The sequence below is a fragment of the Callospermophilus lateralis genome, chromosome 5 (assembly GCF_048772815.1).
Source record: "Callospermophilus lateralis isolate mCalLat2 chromosome 5, mCalLat2.hap1, whole genome shotgun sequence".
Taxonomy (NCBI): domain Eukaryota; kingdom Metazoa; phylum Chordata; class Mammalia; order Rodentia; family Sciuridae; genus Callospermophilus; species Callospermophilus lateralis.
The window spans coordinates 73,359,919-73,376,524 of record NC_135309.1 but is presented as its reverse complement, the minus strand read 5'-3'; the positions used below and the strand labels follow the sequence as shown (position 1 = coordinate 73,376,524).

Sequence of the window (16,606 nt, the reverse complement as noted above, 5' to 3'; positions counted from 1 at the left end):
AAAGAGATGAAGGGAGTGGTGGTCACTGTCATCCTAATAGAACTTAAAGCTAGAAGCCTGGCTCAGTGCCCTGGGGAGAGAAGCAGGCTGATGGCCATGTTCTGAGGCCTGATGTGATTTAGAGGTAAGCAGAGGACCAGACAGGACTGTGAGGCAGCTGAAGAAGTCCAAGGAAAACCAGTTAGTGTGTGGCATCTCAGAAGCTGAGAAAAGAAAGTGTGTCAGTGGAGGAGCAAGGTCGAAGAGAGAACCATAATATCTGCTATGAGGGTGTTGAGGCTTAAGGAAAAAGATGTGTGTGGTCATATTGGAGAATACTGGAGAATGGAGATCAAATATTCTAGGAAAGTGTGGTATATTGTTGTGAGGGGTTGGTGCCTATAGGATTGGGTAGTGGATATAAAATGGGACCAGTTAGCATGACTCTGTACTCCTCTCCAAGCTTATCCATTCTACTGGGCTGAGATCCACAGTGTGGGAAACTAGTTGAATTTTATCAGGGCTGTTTTTTTTTTTTTTTTTCCTAGACAAATAGGACAGAAGCAGAAAGGGGCAACAGAGCTAGAAGTGTTGGTGGAAGAATTGGGCCTAGAATCTAAATGGGATAAAAAGAAAGTGGGGTGTTTGGATCTCAGCAGAGTGTCAAAACATTGCTGGAATGAGCCTTCCAGAGAAGAGTGATCTGGAAGGAGAGCAGATGGGTCAGGAGTGTACACTTTCAGGAGTGAAATGGGGTGTTGGAGGTGGTTGATCCTGGGATAAGCTGGAAAGTGAGGATGTCAGAGAATGGTGATTTTCGACCTCCAAGCTAGAGAAGATGGCAGCCCTGGTTGAGCTGGAAATGGAGATGAAGAGAGAAGTTCGGGGGGCATTTTGGATGTCTATCCTCCAGCACTGGTTAATGGGCTGAGTAGCAGGGTCAAAGGGGAGAACCATCAAGGAGGAGGCAGAGAAAGGGGACCCGGGTGGAGAGCCACTCCAGGAGAGTGCCAGCTGAAGCCAAGGTGAGTTGTTTTCAGGAGCAGCTTGGTTTCCCCCAGACCTCGGGTTTCTTGAAGAGTGGAGTTGATGGTGATGTGGGTTGGAGCAGGATGTTGGTGAACTCCAGGGATAGTCCAGGGATTTGGCTGCTTTCCTGAAGATCAGCAGTTGGGATGTTTGCAACTCAGGTGGTGACAGAACTTCACACCAGGGAAGAGCCAGTATAATTAAGGGTTAGTGAGAATTTGCAAGTCTGCCCAGAGGCCTTTGCTCAGTTCCTTCCTTCCCCCTTCAGGGAGGTGACATCTGCCTTCTTTCAGCTTGGCCTGCCACATCCTGCTTCTGGGGTGAGATTTAAAGATAGGATAGGCTTGTTCTAATCCTGCTGCTCAGGGAGGTCATGCCAGACCTGTGAGGAAAGGTCTGGCTTCTGTGGAGTTAAAGTAATGACCAAATTTCAGTACTTGGATGATGGCTTTGGTGGCTCCCCAGCCCTGTCCAGCTTCCACTCTGGGAAAGGAAGTGAACGTAGTGAACTGGCCATCCTGGCCTGAGAGGGCTTGGGCTGGGGCTTGTCATCAGATGGACTGTGACGTATTTCTGCCGGGAGACAGAGTCTGTGGAAGGAGGTCAAAGTCCAAGAGCAGCCTGGGAGGCCCTATATTTTGAAGCTCTGCAATTGGGTATATACCAATTTAGGATGATTATGTTTTCTGGTGGATTGACCTTTTTTTCACTGTGAAAAATGTCACTCTTTATCTCTAGTAATGCTTCCTGACTTCAAACCTATTTTGAAGATTTAAAAAATATATTTATTTCTTAGTTTTAGGCGGACACAATATCTTTACTTTATTTTTAATGTGGTGCTGAGGATGGAACCCAGTGCTTCATGCATGCTAGGTGAGCACCCTACCACTGAGCCACAACCCCAGCCCCTATTTTGAAGATGTTAGTTAGCCATATTGCTGCTCTTGTGTTAGTTGCAGGGTTATATCCTTTTCTATCTTTTTGTTCCTGTGATATCTGTTCCTTTATGGTTAAGGTATGTCTCTTGTATCATAGACTTTTTAAAAGAGCAAGTCTGATAATTATCTTTTAACTTGACCATTTAATGAATTATGACATATTTGAGTTAAATATACCAGGTTACTATTGTTTTCTATTCAACTCATCAGTTCTGTGTTCTTTTTTCCTCTCCTTTCTCACCTACTTTTGGATTATTTAAGTATCTTTTTTTCTAATTCCATTTTCCCCCCTTTTAGTTTGGTAGTTGTGCATTCTTTCAAAAATATTTCTTTTTAAAGAAAGAGAGAGAGAGAAGAGGGAATTTTTTAAATATTTATTTTTCAGTTTTTCGGTGGACACAACATCTTTATTTTATTTTTATGTGGTGCTGAGGATTGAAACCAGCGCCCCGCGCATGCCAGGCGAGCGCATTACCACTTAAGCCACATCCCTAGCTCTCAAAATTCTTTTTGTAGCTTGTGATATACAGTTCTGACTTGTCAAAGTACCTTTACCACTTCTTGTTCAATGTGATATCATTAATTCTATTGATTTTTCTTTCAACCCTTTTTTCTTTGTGGCCCTGGAGATGGAACCCAGGGCCTCACATATTTAAGACAAGTGCTCTACCACTGAGCCCTCTCCAAATTTATAAATTGCGATTATCGTGCTTTTAACTATTATATCTCCTTATATTTTATTCCCCAGAAAACTGTATCGTTGTTCTACACCATTAGTAGTCAGCTGCCCACTCTTTCCGCTCTTCTTCATCCTTTTCTGCTTCTCTCTGCTTCCATCTGGGATGATCCTCCTTCTGACACAAGAATTCCCTTCAGTATTTCCTTTCTTCATTTCTATTTTTTTGTTAAAGTATGACTGGGAAGTTTCCCAGGGCCTCTTGTCCTTGGAGCTCTGAGTCCTGGATTTTGTTCTCCAGTCCCATAAAACCACTGTGTCACTCAGCCTCCAGGTTGCTTGTGCTTGAGGGAGGAAAGTTGCTCCTCCTTGGTCTCTCCTCTCCATACTTCCTTCTTGGAAGGTTCTTCAGCCTTGAAGTCCTCATGGCTTTTATGTTTCTCCAGTGCCTGCACACAGATATTTTATTAATATTTTCAACCATAATTGTTTCTTTTGGGAAGATTCCTCTGGAACAAGATAGTCTGTGTTTTTTGACTAGAAATCTTGCCTAGTTCTTTTCAATTTTGCACTCCTGACTAATGGTTAAAGAATGTTCATAGTGTGTGGAATTCAGACACAAGTACTATCGAAGTGGCTCTTGTGTTCTACTACAGACGAACATGTACGTGGCTATATGCTTGTGTATGGACACACAGATATGTACGTGTAAAATATATGTAGAAACATATGAAACAAACATATATCAAGGCACACTGGGTCTTCTCTTTGACTCCTTGGAAAAGATGTGGAAAATTCTTGATTGTCAGCTTATTAAGTCTTACAGCACTGTTTTCCTAATTATTTCTGTGGTGTGTAAATGTTCCCTATTATGTTAATAGATTCTATTTGCTAAAATGTTGCCATGGTCAGTCAGTTTGGGAAAGTGTATGTGGAATCCCCTCTTGGGAGAATTTCAACACACATAAGCATTAAAGACTCTGAAACACATAAATAAACTTAATTATGAACTCCTTTTCTGAGAGAACAGCTATTTCCATCTCATGGGATACCAGGGTTCTATAGGTAAATCTGATGAGAATACTGTTTTAGAGCAAACCCAAGTCCACAGAACCTCACAAAGAAGAGTACGTCCAATGCTTCTTCAAATGTGGCCACACCAAGGAGAGCCTGACAGTGTGAACATCAGGTGTTGGGTTTGGAGGGTTCCAGACCCTCAATGGTTAAAGAAGAGGCAAACCTCATGGATACAGTCATTCCCAGCTCTCTATTTGTATCTCCAGGAGTGAAACCATCTGCACAGGTTCTCTTTGTATCAGCCAAACTCAGCATGGGGCACCCATGTGTATTGGTGGAAATTGATTTTTGACTCTCATAAAACCAAATTCTCCCTTACTTCACCTACCTTTTGGAGGTCTTGCTGCCCCTCTGTGCAGGTGAGAGGGTGAGGCGGTTGTGGCGGAATACACAGAGCTTCTGCTCAGGAGCCAAGAGGCCTGGGTTCAAGTCCTGGTGCTGAGTGACCTTGGGAGAGTTAACCATGGAGGAGCGGGTGAGAGCACGGGCTTTGATGTCAGACACACTTGGCCCTTCCACTTCCTCGCTGTGTGATCATGGGCATGTCACTTCACTTTCCTGCACCTCAGTTTCCTTGCCATGTGGTGAGAAGAAAATAAAATAATGCATGTCAAGTATAGTACCTGGAACATAATAGGCACCTGACAAATGCCAACTATTATAATATTTCATCCAAACCTGACTCCTTCATCCGGGTTTGAAAAGAACCCCGACCTTTCATCATGCTTGAGGATCAAATAGAATCTTGAATGTGAAAGAGTTTCGTAAACTCTTGGAGACAAAGGAAAATCCAGGCGGTATTATTTTCATGACTGCCTTTGATGATGCCTCATCTCTTCTGGTGGGGCAGGGTAGGGTGTGGGGACCACACCAGTTTCCTTCCTTACCCTCAGAAAGAACTGTTTCTCCATTACAGAACATTGGCAAGAAGATGTCCTGCCAGCAATTCATTGCCAACTTGGACCAGCTGAATGACGGCCAAGATTTTGCCAAAGACCTGCTGAAGGTATTACCTGATGGGGCTTCCCATGCCCCTAGCTATGCCTTGGGAGGGTGGAGCCTAGTCTCTGTTCAACTAAATCCTGACATTCCAGGCCCTTAATACTAGAGTCAGGGACACCATGACTTTGGGACAGGGTTAGAGAACATCTGGCTCAACAGGTGGCTGTTCCATATTTCCTGAGTTAGGCAGAAGGGTTGACTTTGTGAGGTGTGTTGTTTTGCTTCAACTATCATTATTGCTGCCACAGTAAAATCATCACTACCATTAATGGTCACAGCTGCCACCCATCACCACTTCCTTTACCACCGCCACCTCCATTATCTTCATATCACCCCCAGAGAACAGCCCACTCATTCTTCCAACATCACGGAAGTTAAGGGAATCAGTTTTCTTTTGAGATTAAACCCTAGAATCCCAGGGCAGAGCTCTGGCTTTTCCAGCTTGGTCAGTTTTCCACCTTGAAGAAAGAAAAACAGTTTTTTTGGGGAGGGGGGGATAGATGATGAGTTCATTTCTTAAAACACTTTTTTTTATTTGTATATGGACACAATACCTTTATTTTATTTATTTTTATATGGTGCTGAGAATCAAACATGCTAGGCAAGTGCTCTACCACTGAGCCACAACCCCAGCCCATGATATCATTTTTAGATAGTGAATTTTTATGTATGGTGGTACCAGGAAGGTAGTTGAATTGTGAGTCTGCTGGTAAATGTGTACAATTATTATGTGTTGGTTAAAAATTAAACTAAAAAAGAGAACATTATCTTCATCTCTCTTCTTAACACAATGATCTTCATCATCATGAAGCACTTATAAAACGTATCTGTGAAATCAAACTGCATTCTACCTATCCACTTCTCCCTATCCACTCATCCATACTTGTACTCACTTCTCCATTCACCCATTCATTTTCCCATGCATCTCTCCATCTATACAACCACTCAGTTACTCAACTACTCATATACCCACCCATTCATTCATCACCTACACACACATCCCCAAACACTCACCCATATACTAACCACTTACTTGTCCACCCATTGCATGTCTCTCCATTCCTCCATTCATTCATGTACTCATTTATTCTCCCATCAACCATCATCTTATTGAGAACATATTCAGAGGTGAACAAGATAGACAGCTCCTGACCTACGAAGCTTACAGTCTCTTGGGGATACAACAGTAAATGACCACATAACTAAATATTACCCATCCGTACATTTACCCATGCTCTCATTTATCCACCCAACAAACAAGTTTGAATCAAACACTCACTTTGCCCCATTAACTGAAAAGGTGTTCCCTCGCTGGACCCTCATTGTTGGAGGTAGATGGGAATTTCTTTGGCTCTTCTTCTGAACTTTCCTCTCTCTCTCCCCCCATCCCAGACACTTTACAACTCCATCAAGAATGAAAAGCTGGAATGGGCCATGTGAGTAGTGCCCACAGGCACAAGTATGGGAAGATGACTTCACTGGGACAGGGAGTGGCTAGGAGTGCAGTTGGGCACACTGGCCACTCTCCATGGTGCTGATTTCTCCCAACCAAGGGCCCTGACAGCCCCTGTCCAACTGGCCAACATCCATTGTTGAGTTTCCTTTTGGGCTTATTTTCTGTCTCAATTAGAGTATGCGTTGTTTACAGTGCTATGGAATAGACTGAACTGTGAACTTAGTTCGATGATGCCTGCAACTACTTTTCTCTACTGAGGATATTTCCAAATTTCCAACAATGACAGCTCTTTCCCCTTTGGGAAATAGGCAGGTAGGAAGCACAGACCCCCTAGCACTCCAAGAATATTACCACGTTCAGGGGGTAACTGCTCTTGGCAGTGGGGAGGGGTAATTGCCCCCTGTCTTCTTCCCTTGTGAGACCTGGAGGTGCCCAGACATCTGGAAAGAGGGGTGGCAACCTTGCTATGAATGGCTTTGGGGGGAGCCCAATCGGCTGTGCTCCCCAGAGAAGCCTGTGCCTTTGGGTATGTATAGAGGTCTGCTCAGAGATCCCAAACCCACTGGGAATAGATGGCACTCCTCCACCAGGGCTCTCATGCTGGCCTGAACTTTAGGGGCCTCTCCTGAGGCCTGCCCTTTGCCTGTGTGCTGCATGGTTTTTGCAGAAGATTCAGTCTGCCTCTGGGTTAGTGCTCCCAGGTTAGGCTCTCAGGGTTGGAGGCAGGAGAAGGAAGACTGAAAAGGAGACCTGAAGATAGTAATGTCTCTAACTTTGTCATCAAGGATAGAGGATTAGTTTAGAGGCCCCAAATAAAAAATCAGAGGTCAGGAATCAGAACTGAAGAGCGAGGTCATAGATCTAGATCTGGGATCTGGACCCTCCTCATCTCTATCTCTGGCGGCTGCCCTTTCCCTCTGGCTTCCTTGGCTCTTAGAGTGGGTGGTTGATGGGAGAGGCCATGGCAATATGGGGCAGAGGCTTCCATGGAGGTGATGCTCAGCCTGGTACCTTCCTAGTGATGAAGATGAGCTGAGGAAATCCCTGTCTGAGCTGGTGGATGACAAGTTTGGGACAGGAACAAAGAAGGTGACCCGGATCCTGGATGGTGGCAACCCCTTCCTGGATATCCCACAGGCTCTCAGTGCCACCACCTACAAGCATGGTGTGCTGACCCGGAAGACTCACGCCGACATGGATGGCAAGAGGAGTGGGTGTCAGGCTGGATGAAGGGGCGTGGGGAGGGATACTGGCAGAAGGGGGTCCCATCAGGCTGTGGCCACTTCTTTGGGGATGCACATTCAGTTAGATGTGCAGGAGGAGGCAGGTAGGACATGTTAGAGTGGGTGATTGTGGACACACTACCTGTGCTTCCCTCCCCAGCACCCCGTGGGAGGCGTGGCTGGAAGAAATTCTATGCGGTGCTCAAAGGGACCATCCTGTACCTGCAGAAGGTGAGAGTCTGCTTTAGAGTCCTTACCTAGGAAGGGCCAGCTTAGTCCCATTTAGCCCCTGCATTGTGGTGGCCAGGGGCTCCTGGACAGGACCTGGGGCTTAGGGAGATGTCAGGTCCTTCCCTCCAAAAGGGCTTGAGCTTACTCAGGACTATGGAGATTTGGGGGAGGGGTGTTTGAAATGTCCAGTAGCTCAATAGCTACTCAGTGTCATGCCTCTGGGATAAATTGGGGCTTCTTGGGGGTTAAGGAGATAGAGGGACAGAGAAGGAGATCAAGATGGAGGGAGGTGAGAATGGAACACTTGCAGCAGTGAGCCAGAGCCTGACCATGACAGCACATTCCCCACCCACCCTGCCAGGATGAGTATCGGCCTGACAAGGCTCTGTCAGAGGGCGACTTGAAGAACGCCATTCGTGTGCATCACGCGCTGGCCACCAGGGCCTCTGACTACAGCAAGAAGTCCAATGTGCTCAAACTGAAGACAGCAGACTGGAGGGTCTTCCTTTTCCAGGCTCCGTAAGTATGAGCTGAAGCCCCTCATTACTACCTGGGCTCAAGGCCTACAGCACCAACCCTGCACACATCCCTCTCCCGGTACCTTGGGGTGGAGACATCTTAGCTTCTCATGCATGTGAGTCCCAGAATGAGTGTGTTCACTTGGCACAGATCAACAGCTGAGTTCTCAAAGTGGGTTTCCCTCAGCATCTCTTGGAAACTAGTTAGGTGCTGGCCCCGACTTAGATCATTCAATCCGAAACTCGAGGTTGGCCCTAGTACTGAGCTTTAATAAGCCTGCAGGGGCTGCTGATGCATGCAGAAGTCCCTGAAGGGTGAGCTGATAGAATCTCGATCGGCCATCCTTGACTTTAAATTCAGGTGGCAAAGACTCCCCCTTACCTTTGACCTGCAGGGCCTTCCTTCCACTCTGATGCTAGCTATCCTTCTGTGATTTGAGATTAGGGTTTTTATGTGCTAGATGAGCTAAAAAGGGGGCCGACTGGTAAGTGAGGCTTGGGGATCAGAGTAAGTGCTGGGCAGGTGGCAGGGTCAGGACAGGAGGGCAGTGGAGAGGCCACCATTTGCTTCCTACCACTGTTGACCTCCTGAGCTCACGGGCTCCAGGGCAGGAGTTCTAGACTTGGACAGGTTTATTTTCATGTAAAAATCCAGGTGCCTGGAAGCTGGGACAGAAAGGGAATTCCCTACATGGTTCCGACCAGGCCCACCCGCCCCCTGCCCCATCCTCCTACCTCCCTCCCTCCTGTCCCTGCCTATAAAAAGAATCAGTGCCCTCTCTGTGCCAGGCCTAAAGCTGGATATTGGGTGCTGGGTGGAAAGATAGGGACTCCTATTGTGAGAAGCCGGTGCCCTCTCCCATCTCCTCCTGTCCCCAGGAGCAAGGAGGAAATGCTGTCCTGGATCCTGAGGATCAACCTGGTGGCGGCCATCTTCTCAGCCCCGGCCTTCCCAGCAGCCGTCAGCTCCATGAAGAAGTTCTGTCGGCCTCTGCTGCCTTCCTGCACCACTCGCCTCTGCCAGGTTCAAGCTCCTGGGATCATGACGCCACCTCCCCAGGGCAGCCCCTGGCCCAGGCCTCCCATTCCACAGCAAATCTCAGCTCAGGGCTCCTGGTCCTGGGCTCCAGGGAAGGGCAGATATTCTCCCCCTACTCCCACTTCCAGAAGGGAAGACTAAGGCCAGTCACCACATGCCCCACAGGCCTGGCTGTGCTGTGGTGGGTGGCAGGGTCACACTTCCTTGCCCTATGGTGGGTGTGATGTAGCATGAATACAAAAGGATATCTGTGCCATGGGGAGGCAGGAACAGGTGACACTGGCAGGCCCTTTCACCAGTGCATTTTAATTATTTACTTTAAATATTAGCATTATTAACACGTTAATTCTACAGATTTGTATTCACCATGATATTTCCATAATGCATGCATCATGCACTGAGCATGGCCATCCACCCTCTGCTTTTACCACACCCCTTCCTGGCACCCTTCCCATGCCTAGGGACTAATCCCTCTTCTACTTTCAGGTCAACTTTTTTCTTTTAGTTTCCACATATGAGAGAGAACATGTGATACTTGTCTGTCTGTGTCTGGCCTATTTCATTTAACATAACGTCCTCCAGTTCCATTCATTTTGGGGCAAATTGCAGTATTTCATTATTCTTTATACTACATATATATATATTCCATATTATATAATTATGTGTGTATATATTATAATATAATTATATTATGTGTGTGTATATCTTTAATCCCATTAATCTGTTGATGGGTATCTAGGCTGATTCCATTATCTTGGCTATTTTGAATAGTGCTGCAGTAATCGAGGGCATACAGGTATCTCTTTTTGTATGCTGACTTATTTTCTTTGGATCTACACCCAGGAATGGGGCACTGATTTCATGGTAATTCTATGTTTAGTTTTTTGAGGAGCCATCATACAGTTTTCCATAGAGGCTATACTAATTTACATTCCTGCTAACAGTGTACAGGATTCCTTTTTCTCCACATCTTCTCCTGCATTTGTTATAATTTTTTTTTAAAATATGCTCTGTTGATGTCTTCACTTATCCTTAGATGTTTCATTTGTCATTCCACAAAAAGCTTATCTGACCAGTACTTCAGGTTTTCAGGTTACTTTTGGAGAGGAAAGGATAAATGGGCCAGAACTTGAGAGGTAGAGGGTTGGGGAAGCTCTAAACTTTCTGACCTTGTCAACTATTGTCCCCTTTCCTATTGGGCCTTAGTCTCTCCACCGAGCTCTGGGGCTTCTGCATCTTCCCAGAGCTCCTCTGTATGCATACGCAGTGAATGCACCACGTACACACATGTACCACACAGGCATACACATGCTCATGTATACACACAGTGCACTCATACATACGTCCTCCAGTTCCACTTATTTTGGGGCAAATAGCAGTGCCCCACATGTGTGGCCATAGTCACGCACTTACATGTGCACACTCTACAAGGGACCTGGCTATTTTGTGATGGGTGGGATGTGTGTGCCCTTGTCTGTAAGTGACAGTGTCTCTCTCAGTCTATCTTTTTGAGTGTGGTCCAGGATCTGTGACTATAATGCATTTCTGAGAATGAATATAAGAGAATGTATGGGTCATATGGAGCCACAGATAACTGGGGTCAGGCTCACCCTTGGCTCAGTGTGTTTGTGTATGCATGTGAGAGTTCCAATGAGTCACAAGTGTGTCTGGGTTGTGTCTGTATCATGGAAGATGCATGGGCATATATGAGTGTGAGGGGCTCATCTCCTGAGCCTGCAGAGACATTATTAAAAAGTTGGTGCCCCTGGGAGCAAGGAGAGGAAGGAGGAAGATGGAAGCCGCTCTCCCTTGGGTCCAGAGCCTGGCTGTACTGCCATGGACTTGGGAACTCCAGCTAGCCTATTTCCCTTTGATGACCCACTCCGGTAACATCTGAGAGTCAGGCCTCACAATCTAGGGTCTATCTTTGCAGGAGGAGCAGCTGCGGTCTCATGAGAACAAGTTGAGGCAGGTGACTGCAGAGTTGGCAGAGCACAGGTGCCACCCAGTGGAGAGGGGCCTCAAGTCCAAGGAGGCCGAAGAATACCGGCTGAAAGAGCACTATCTCACGTTCGAGGTGGGTCTCTAATGGAGGGATAGGGAGGGTCTGGACCGGGGCCAGAGGAAGAGGCCAGCTCTTACCCTCCACCACCCACCACCACTATCCTTCTACCGCTAGGGGCTTCTAATTTGGGAGTTCTTCACTTTGGGGTCTCACTTGAGGCAGGTGTAATCTATTTATGAATCATGGTTCCTGTGGGCCAGTCTTGCACAGTCCAGCTGCCAAATGGTCATCAAACTATTGCATTTCCTTTGGGTCTCTCCAAGAGCACTCAAAAGACTCCAGTAGAAATGCCACCACCTTTCCAGGATCCTTTCTCACCTGTGCCTCCATGATAGGACCAGTTTCTCTGGAAGCTTTTACAACCAGCCATAAATCACTCAACTCCTATCCACCTGATTCTCCCACCCACCCTTTTGGCCCCATTTTCCTTCAGCACATATGTTTATACAGCAGAACAACTTCATCTCTTCTTCTTCACTTCCTTCTTTCACCTTGTCTCTCTCTACTACCTTGATTCACCTCATGATGTTCTACAGGTGGGCCTGACCATGCATCACCTTGGTTGGGTAAAGGAGGTGGTGTTAGGCGGAGGAAGGAAGGCAGGAAGCACTTGTCCATTTTGGACTGAGTAGCAGATGGAGGTGTTCAGCTAGACGAAAAGCCTGAGACTGATCCAGGAAGTTCCCAGAGCACAAATGGCAGGACCTCACCAATCTCAGTCTCTAGATTTCCATATTGACTTTCTGTTGAGGTATAGGGGAAAGAGGAGATTCTCAGGATAGACTCTGATTTTTTTTTTTTTTTTTGCAGTGCTGGGTATTGAATCCAGGGCCTTGTGCATGCTGGGCAAACACTTTGCTTCTGAGCCACATCCCCAGCCCCTGAAATGCTCTACCATGGAGCCACCTTCCCAGCAGACCCTGACCTTTTGAAAAACAGAAAACTTGATAGCTTTTGAAAGCCTCACATTGACTCTCTGCAGTGTAAAAATAGTGATGGCAAAAGCTAGATTGATCTCTTGCTAAGTACTAGGCCTGTTTCTTCTTGCTTCCATTGTATTGGCTGATAATCATCATGCCAACTCTGTGAAAGGGTTCTATTGTTATCCCCATTTACAGATGGGGAAATGGAGGTTTTCATGGGGAAATCAGAGCACTTTCCTGAGGTAACATAGTTAAGAAGTGTAGGAACCAGGATCCTAACCTATGTGCAGCTGCAGTACCCTGGTCTACTGTCTGTCTCTATAATTTTAATTGCTCTAGATATCTCAAATAAGTCGAATCATATAGAACGTGTGTTTTTGAGACTAGCTTATGTCACTTAGCATAATGTTAAGATTTATCCATGTAAGCCGGGTGTGGTGCACACGCCTATAATCCCAGAGGCTTGGGAGGCTGAGGTGGAAGTTCAAAACTAGCTTCAGCAATTTAGTGAGGCCCTAAATAACTTAGTGAGACCCTGTCTCAAAATAAAAACACAAAAAGGGCTGGGGATGTAGCTCAGTGGTTAAGTGCCCCTAGGTTCAATCCATGTACTTCCCCCGACCAAGAAAGGATTTATCCATGTTGCATGTTTCAGAATGGCCTTTCTTTTTAAGGCTGAGTAATATTCTACTGTTTGCATACAATGTGTTTTTTTTATCCATTCATCTCTTTTTTATATATATTTTATTTTATTTTTTTTATTAATTTTTAAAATTTATATAATGACAGCAGTCCTTTCATCTCCTGATGGACACCTGGATTAGCTATGAAGAACTTTTGAATGTGCTTGTTGGCCATTTGTATATCTTTTTCAGAAGAATACCTATTCATGTCATTTATTAATTTTTAAATTGCCTTGTTTGTTATTTTTTGGTGTTGAGTTGTAAGAGTTCTCTATATATCTGAGATATTAACTCCTTATCACATATATGATTTTCAAATATTTTCTGTCATTCTGTAGGTTGCCTTTTTACTTGTTGGTTGTATTCTTTCTTTCTTTTTTTTTTTTTTGTAGTTGTAAATGGACAGAATGCCTTTATTTTATTTGTTTATTTTTATGTGATGCCTTACGCATGCTAGGCAAGCGCTCTGTCACTGAGCTACAGCCCCAGCTCTGTTTGTATTCTTTGATGTGCAGAAATTTTAAGTTTCGGTGCAGTCCCATTTGTCTGTTTTTACTTTCATTTCTTGTGCTTTTGGTATCGTACACAAGAAACCATTGGCAATTTTTCTTTTGATTCTTAAAACTATTAGTAAAATTTATGTGCATGTTTCTTGTCTGTTTTTATTGGTCAGTTTATTTCTTTTTATTGATTGTGAGAGGTTTCTGAATATTAAGGATAAGTTTTCAGTTATGTAATATATAAATTTTTTTCTCATTTTATTGTATGAACTTTGATCTCGTTTTTGACTTTTCTTTGCTCTTTTTTCCCCCCAGAAAAGTCGTTATGAAACCTATATTCACCTCCTGGCTGTGAAAATCAAGGTGGGCTCGGATGATCTGGATCGAATTGAGGCTCGGCTGGCCATGCTGGAAGGGGATGATCCTTCTCTACGGAAGACACACTCTAGCCCTGCCCTTAGCCAGGGTCATGGGCCTCTGACTGGCAACAAAGCCACACAGGATGCTACTGGGTCTGATACTTAGCTGGTGTGGACATGCTGCAAATGGCCCAGAGGGGTCAGTGAGCACAATTCCAGCCTGGGGCCACTGGGACCAAGCGCCAGGCAATTGACAGGCACCCAGAGGGGCACGGAGAGCCCCGTGGACCATGGAGTTGGAGATGCCATTTGTGGCATTGGTCTTCTTACATCCTGGGCCATCTCTGACCTTGATCTTCTCCCCAGCCCTCATTGCCCTTTCTACACAGGGTCTCACTTTGTAGGCCAGGGTGCACCTGCTCTAGCACCTCCTCACTGGAGAAGCAGAAAGGGCCATTGCTTCCCCTGGCCACCTCTTCTCATCAAGCTCCTCCCTCATCTCCCATGTTGGAGGGTAGGTCTGGACTCTGGGTCTCCGCTTGGACCCCTCTCCTCCCTTTCTCTTCCTCCTTCATTTGAGTTGACCAGCAGCAGGACTGTGGACCACCAGCACCATCTACTCCTCCTCCCAGCAACCTCTGTCTGCAACCAGGCCCAGTTATGCCTCACATCGCAATAATCTGGGACCCAGGCCTGCCACCGCTTAGTACCAAGTTGTCTCCACGTTCACATCTCCTTCCATCATGGAGGCCACTACTGTCTCCTTTTTATACAAACATAAATGTGCATATATATATATATATATATATATATATATATATATATATGAAATCCCTTTAAAGATGGGGTTGGAATGGCTGTCAGAGGATGAAATCAGATGAAGAAAAGCCTGTTTTGGAGTTCCGCCTGTTATCAAGTTGGGCTCCATAGCCTTGACAGTCTGGGAGGGAAGATGGAGATAGTGCTGAAATCCCCTCACCTGCCTTTTCCTCTTCCGGCTGACCTGTGACTCACAACTGATCTTCCAGTTGATGTTTTTGAACTAAATAGACAGGATCTGTGTGTGCCACCCCTTCTGTCCCAAGGCCGTCCTGGGGGGTAAGTGGGATGGGGCCATTGCCTTGTTTGTACTTGGCTATTTATGTTGGTGCTGCCAGGTCTCTGAGCTCAGAGGTGGCCTCTTGTACAGACCTACTGCCTAGGAATAAAAGACACTCCACCTTTTGGAGAGAGCCACTTGTCAATAAGCCCAAAGATGTCTGGTGGAGGAAGGTTATGGAAGCCAATAATTCTTGGTCTTGGGAAAAGGTGGAATGACATGTTGCTGATTGTTGATATTTCTTTTATTTTTCTCGTGAATCAGAAAGGCTTTGCTAAGGACAGATCTGGGAAGAATAGAGATATTTTCCATATGCCCATCACAGATTAGCATCCTTCAAACCCTGTATTCCTCAGGCCCACAAGTGAGTGGGGGTGAAGGTGCCCTCAAGGTGGCTATGGTGAGCCAATCTTCCCTATTGTTTAAATACATTACTGTAGTTTGGCCAGCAATTTGACCTCTGTGGTAACATATTTAATTAATAAGATAAGCCAGCCTCACAACTAAGTACCTAACATTTCCAAGCCCACTCACGTTTGATGCAGGGACATGTGAGTATGTGGAGAGAAGTAGTGATTTAAATCCAGATTATTTAAGTTGGATCAACGTAAGTGTTTTATAACCAAACCATCTGGACCCTTGGTTTTGCTCAGGGGAAGTAAATGTTCATTTAAATGAAACTGAAAAGGCAATGTGGCAACATAAAAGAGCTCTCTGTACTTTTTCCACGCTGCCTCAAAGGTCCTTTGATTTTCAGGCCAGCGTCCCACTCTTTGCTCCGTTGAGGGTGGGTGACGACCAGAGGTGCAAGCTCCAGCAGCCTCCGACAGATGTGCTTCCCTGGGCACTAATTGTGCCTCTTATCAGTAAAGAAATTTTTAGTTTGCTTCCTTAATTGTATAATTATTTATTTGTAAATTATATACATGTACTACTGTACTAAAATATTATGTACATTATAAAACATACACAAAAATAGAAATTTAAAAGAAGATGAGATAAAATAAATCTAAATCAAAGTTCTAATATTTCTTCCTGTATTCTAATGGACCATCATGTTCCCTGTCCCAATCTCCGCCCTAATATAACCAGTTTCTAGGACTATCCAAATCCAGGGCCCTGGGAGATGCAATAAGTGGTTTGCGCCACCTGGTGGTCCTGGAAAGTGGTTGCAGGTGCAGGGGTTCCTGGGGTAGGAGGGGGCCGGCCCTTGATCTTGGTGTCTTGAGCCTCCATCCTGGCATTCAACAAGGGTCAGTCGTGTGCTGCACCCTGTAAAGGGTGATGGGGACAAGGTGGTGAGAAAAAGATCAGTTTCTTGTCCTCATGGGGGTCAGAGTCTAGTGGGAAGAGGGACAGGCAGTTACCATTACCTTTTGGGACTCTGGGAGGAGCCGAGGAGAGAAGCCAAGTGTGATCCAACAGAGAGAAGAAAGAATTTGGGGAGTGGGGAAGAAACGCTGACTCAGATAACTGCTCAAATATCCTAAAAATTCTAGGGGACAGGGTAGTAGGAAGGAAGTTGCTTAACAGGGTGGAGACACTTTGTGAAAGGCCACACTGAAGTTCCCCCAAAGCAGAAATTTGAGAGGCAGTGTGGAGAAGGGTCTCTCTGGCCAAATGTGCTCCCAGGGGTGGATGACACAAGGAGGAGGAAGCCAAGGAATTATTTTAGGTCTTGGCTTTGGACGTTGACAGGTATGGCAGGTATCTTAGAATTCAGAACAATAATGAAGGTATCGTATGAGGTCATGTAAAGGTCAATGAATTCTGAATTAACTGGGGGTCACATAGAGATCAGAAGTTCAT

At 45.5% G+C, this 16,606-nt stretch overlaps 1 protein-coding gene across 2 annotated transcripts in view; it reads left to right on the top strand.

Moving 5' to 3' along the window:
- Positions 1-13,864, top strand: part of Psd2 (pleckstrin and Sec7 domain containing 2) — a 28,947-nt gene extending 15,083 nt beyond the window's left edge. Inside the window, exons 7-14 of one of the 2 annotated variants that reach the window (XM_076855978.1) lie at positions 4,616-4,705; positions 6,094-6,137; positions 7,177-7,358; positions 7,541-7,611; positions 7,973-8,130; positions 9,009-9,153; positions 11,102-11,245; positions 13,655-13,864. In XM_076855978.1, the coding sequence (XP_076712093.1) occupies positions 4,616-4,705; positions 6,094-6,137; positions 7,177-7,358; positions 7,541-7,611; positions 7,973-8,130; positions 9,009-9,153; positions 11,102-11,245; positions 13,655-13,864 (1,044 nt within the window). Of the gene's footprint in view, positions 1-4,615; positions 4,706-6,093; positions 6,138-7,176; positions 7,368-7,540; positions 7,612-7,972; positions 8,131-9,008; positions 9,154-11,101; positions 11,246-13,654 lie in introns of both variants that reach the window. The other variant, XM_076855977.1, reaches the window with a different exon arrangement.
- The last annotated feature ends 2,742 nt before the right edge of the window (positions 13,865-16,606 follow it).